This window comes from Oryctolagus cuniculus, chromosome 5 (assembly GCF_964237555.1).
Source record: "Oryctolagus cuniculus chromosome 5, mOryCun1.1, whole genome shotgun sequence".
Classification (NCBI taxonomy): Eukaryota; Metazoa; Chordata; class Mammalia; order Lagomorpha; family Leporidae; genus Oryctolagus; species Oryctolagus cuniculus.
This window is the reverse complement of record NC_091436.1, coordinates 86,463,606-86,467,324: the sequence shown is the minus strand read 5'-3', so window position 1 is coordinate 86,467,324 and position 3,719 is coordinate 86,463,606. Positions and strand designations below refer to the sequence as shown.

General features: G+C 48.6%; 1 protein-coding gene across 1 annotated transcript; it reads right to left on the bottom strand.

Moving 5' to 3' along the window:
* Positions 1-1,213: 1,213 nt before the first annotated feature.
* On the bottom strand, positions 1,214-3,354 carry LOC100344662 (dnaJ homolog subfamily A member 3, mitochondrial-like). Its single transcript, XM_008263178.4, has 2 exons — positions 2,007-3,354; positions 1,214-1,893 (listed from the first exon to the last, which is right to left on the bottom strand). The coding sequence occupies exons 1-2, from the start codon at positions 3,343-3,345 to the stop codon at positions 1,871-1,873; spliced, it is 1,362 nt and encodes a 453-aa protein (XP_008261400.3). The 5' UTR covers positions 3,346-3,354; the 3' UTR covers positions 1,214-1,870.
* Between the last annotated feature and the right edge of the window lie 365 nt (positions 3,355-3,719).

Here is a 3,719-nt window from a genome sequence, read left to right as displayed (position 1 = left end):
CAGCCCTTAAGGCACGCGGATCTGGCTGAAAAGCCCATGAGATTATTTCAGGCATGGAAAGCCAAGACACTCTGGAAAAAAAAATAGAAGACCGAAATGAAAGATCTCTGTGAGTGAGATTCCAGTGGAAAGAACAGGGCCATCAAAGAAGGAGGTACCTTTCTCTGAAGGGAGGAGACAACTTCCACTTTGACTATGACCCTGTCGGAATAAGATTGAAGTCAGAAAACTCAAAAGGCTTCCATAACCTTGGCAACTCATGACTAGCGTCCAGGGAGATTACTGACGCCATAAACAAGAGTGTCAAATTGTTAAGTCAACAATAGGAGTCACTGTGTACTTACTCCTCATGTGGGATCTGTCCTTAATGTGTTGTCCAATGTGAAGTAATGCTATAACTAGTACTGAAACAGTATTTTACACTTTGTGTTTCTGTGTGGGTGCAAACTGATGAAATCTTTACTTAATATATACTAAATCAATCTTCTGTATATAAAGAGAATTGAAAATGAATCTTGATGTGAATGGAATGGGAGAGGGAGCGGGAGATGGGAGGGGTATGAGTGGGAGGGAAATTATGGGGGGGAAGGCATTGTAATCCATAAACTGTACTTTGGAAATTTATATTTACTAAATAAAAAAATTAAAAAAAGTTGTGTTTCTTGTAAGCAGCAAATAGATGGGTTTTCTTCTTTAATCCATTCAGCCAGTCTGTGTCTTTTTTTTTTAGGTTTTAAATATCTTTTTGCAGTAGATAATCTTATTTACATGGATACAGAATCATTTTACATTCTTAAATCAGACACTAGTAGATGTTTTATTTTTGTAAATCATAAAGGAAAGCAGAAAGGAAACTACAGGAAGTGTTCTTCATCAACCTGCCTTACAACAGCTCAAAGACGCTGAAACAGAAACTGCAATGTGCTCCCAGCAGGGGCTGGGAGACAAGTCTTGCGCTCCAGCTCTATGTCAACTGCTTAGATGCTGCACTCCTTTCTGAACATTTACACAGGCAAAGACAGTGATTCTTAGCACTGAATAATTTAAACACACTTTGGAAAACAGATGTCAACAGTGATAGTGGGGAGAACTGACTTCCCACTGTGCTTGAAGTCTCTCTGGCAGAGCCACAGTGGTGGTGGCTCAGAAGAGCAGGAGTCACCACACCTGTTTAGGACAACAGAACTCAATAGGTGGGGACCAGTGGCTGTCCAGGCGTGGGTGGCAGAAGGACTACCCAAGGACCGCCACACATGTGGTCAGGAAGGGAGCCTCTAGGAACACTCTGGCCTTCATCAGTGCCTCCCCAGACCCCAAACACCGACTTTCCAGCTGCTCTGTACCTTTGGGAATCACAGCAAACTTTACCCAGCAGAGCCCGTAGTGGGAGGAAGGTGCTGATGTGCGTGTGGGCCCCAGGTTCCTGGTGAGGACAGCCTGTCAGGAAGCATTCACTCCAAAACCTCCCACAGGTTTGCTGAGAGGGAAACCAACTGCTTCACAATTGGGTGCAGCTTAAGGCTTCATTGTTAGGCTGTAAGCAGGGCCTTTAGTTCTAGCTATGACCTCCACCACACTGGATTCCAAATCAGAGTTTAGTGCTGCAAGAAGTGTCTAAGTGTCTTACCCTGTCTGAGCCAGGGAGGCTGAATCACCCACCTGTGGACATGAGCCCTCTACAGCCCTTGGTGTTGTATCTCACTGCCCAAGGGCCGTCCACCATGACCTTCTGAGGAGAAATGGTTGTCACATGATTTTGCTGTTGCCAGGCAGTCAAGAGGGCTCTTCAGGAGAGGCTCAGTGCTGCTTTTCCGGAATCTTCCTGTCTCCAAGGCGCCCTGGCCACAGGGAGGGGTTGCTGGTTTCTGGCCTAGTTTCCGGTAGACCATTTTCCTCAGCTGGGATATCAGAAGGTAAACATTTTCTTAAGTTTGGAAAGGAATCCCTCGTCCTCCCCAGCCTCGGGCCTAGCCTTGCTTCCTGCGGAGCTATCATGGTGCTGCCACCAGTGCTTGTGTGGGTGATGCCGTTCACTGTCCCCTCCACGTCAGTGTCATCCTCAGCATAGCTTAGGATCAGGCTCTGTTGCCGGCTCGTTAGCCTCTTTGGAACTCTGATCTTGACATGAATGTAGTGATCTCTGTAGCCATAGCTGTTAATCCTGGGGATGCCTTTCCCGCTCAGCTGAATCTTCTGGTCTGTCTGAATCCCAGGGGGGATCGTCACGTTGATTGTCTCGTACAGGCCTTGAGCTCTGGCTGTTCCCCCCAGAATGGCCTGAGCTTTAGAAGTGAAGAGGTCCGAGTGGATGTCTGCACCATCCCTCCGGAACACAGGGCTCTTCTGCACCCTGAACGTGACGAAAATTTCTCTTTTTCCCACAGGCATCCTCACAGTCTGGCCATCCTCAACTCCAGCAGGCACTGGGATCACCACTCGCTTCTTCTGCTTGGCTTGTCCCGCTCCCCTGCAGACCACACAGAGAGTCGTGATGATAGAGCCACGGCCACTGCATCTCCGACACGTGGAGCGCATCACAAAAGGACCCGTGTTGATGGTTTCCATGCCGGAGCCGCCACAGTAATGGCAGTGCTGCACCTTGGTGCCGGGCTCGTTCCCCTTGCCGTCAAATCGCTCACAGGTATCCATGATGTTCACAGTGAACTCCTTGTTGACGCCCTTGGCCGCCTGATTGAATGTCAACTCCATGATGTATTCCTGAGGCTGATCAAACATGCCCTGGAAATCTCCAAATGAAGATGAGGAGAACTCCCTGAAGATCTTCCTGAACAGCTCCTCAGGGTCAACGGTGGGGCCGCCTCTCCAGTAGCTCTGCCCAGAGCTGCCAGCCCACGGATCAAACCCTGCAGATCCACAGGCATTGTACTGCTTCCTCTCCGCCTCGTCACTCAACACCTCATAGGCTTCCGCCAGCTGGGAGAACTTCTCCTTGGCTTTGGGGTCATCCTTATTCATGTTAGGGTGATATTTCTTGGCAAGCTGGTAATAGGCTTTCTTGATATCTTTCTGGCTGGCATTTTGAGGCACTCCTAAAATCTGGTAATAATCTTCTTTGGCCAAAGGCACACTCGTGTGGAAGGAAGCAGTACAAATAAAAGGGTAACTTTTTGCTCCTGTGAGGCTGACACCGGGTCTCAATGTCAGCAGTGCCCGGGGACTGCCAGCGCCCACGGAAGGCGCGAAGGCAACGACGCTCAGCTTGCGGCCCAGCGACGCCTCCAATATGCCCTCCCTGGGCGGCCGAGCCCCTGTTCCCGCTACAGCTGGCAGCCGGCGGGACCCCACAGCCACCAGCAACCAGCGTGTGGTACACTGCGCCGCCATCTTGGCCCGGAGACCGTCTGTGTCTTTTAAATGGAGAGTTGAGGCCATTAATATTCAATGTGACTACTGATAAGCCGTAACTTTGCCCTGCCAATTTCCAAGAAATATTTTCTAATATATGCTTTGAACTTCCTGTGTTCTTTTACTGGGAGTTTTTCTTCTTTTTCCTACTTTCATATTGATGACCGTGTTTCTCTGTTTCTGTGTGTAGCACATCTTTAAGCATCTTTTGCAACTCTGGATGAGTGGTGGCAAACTCTTTCAATTTCCATTTGCTATGAAAGGTCTTTATTTCACCTTCATTCACAAGTGAGAGCTTTGCAGGATATAATATTCTGGGCTGGCAGTTTTTCTCTCTTAATACCTGGGCTATG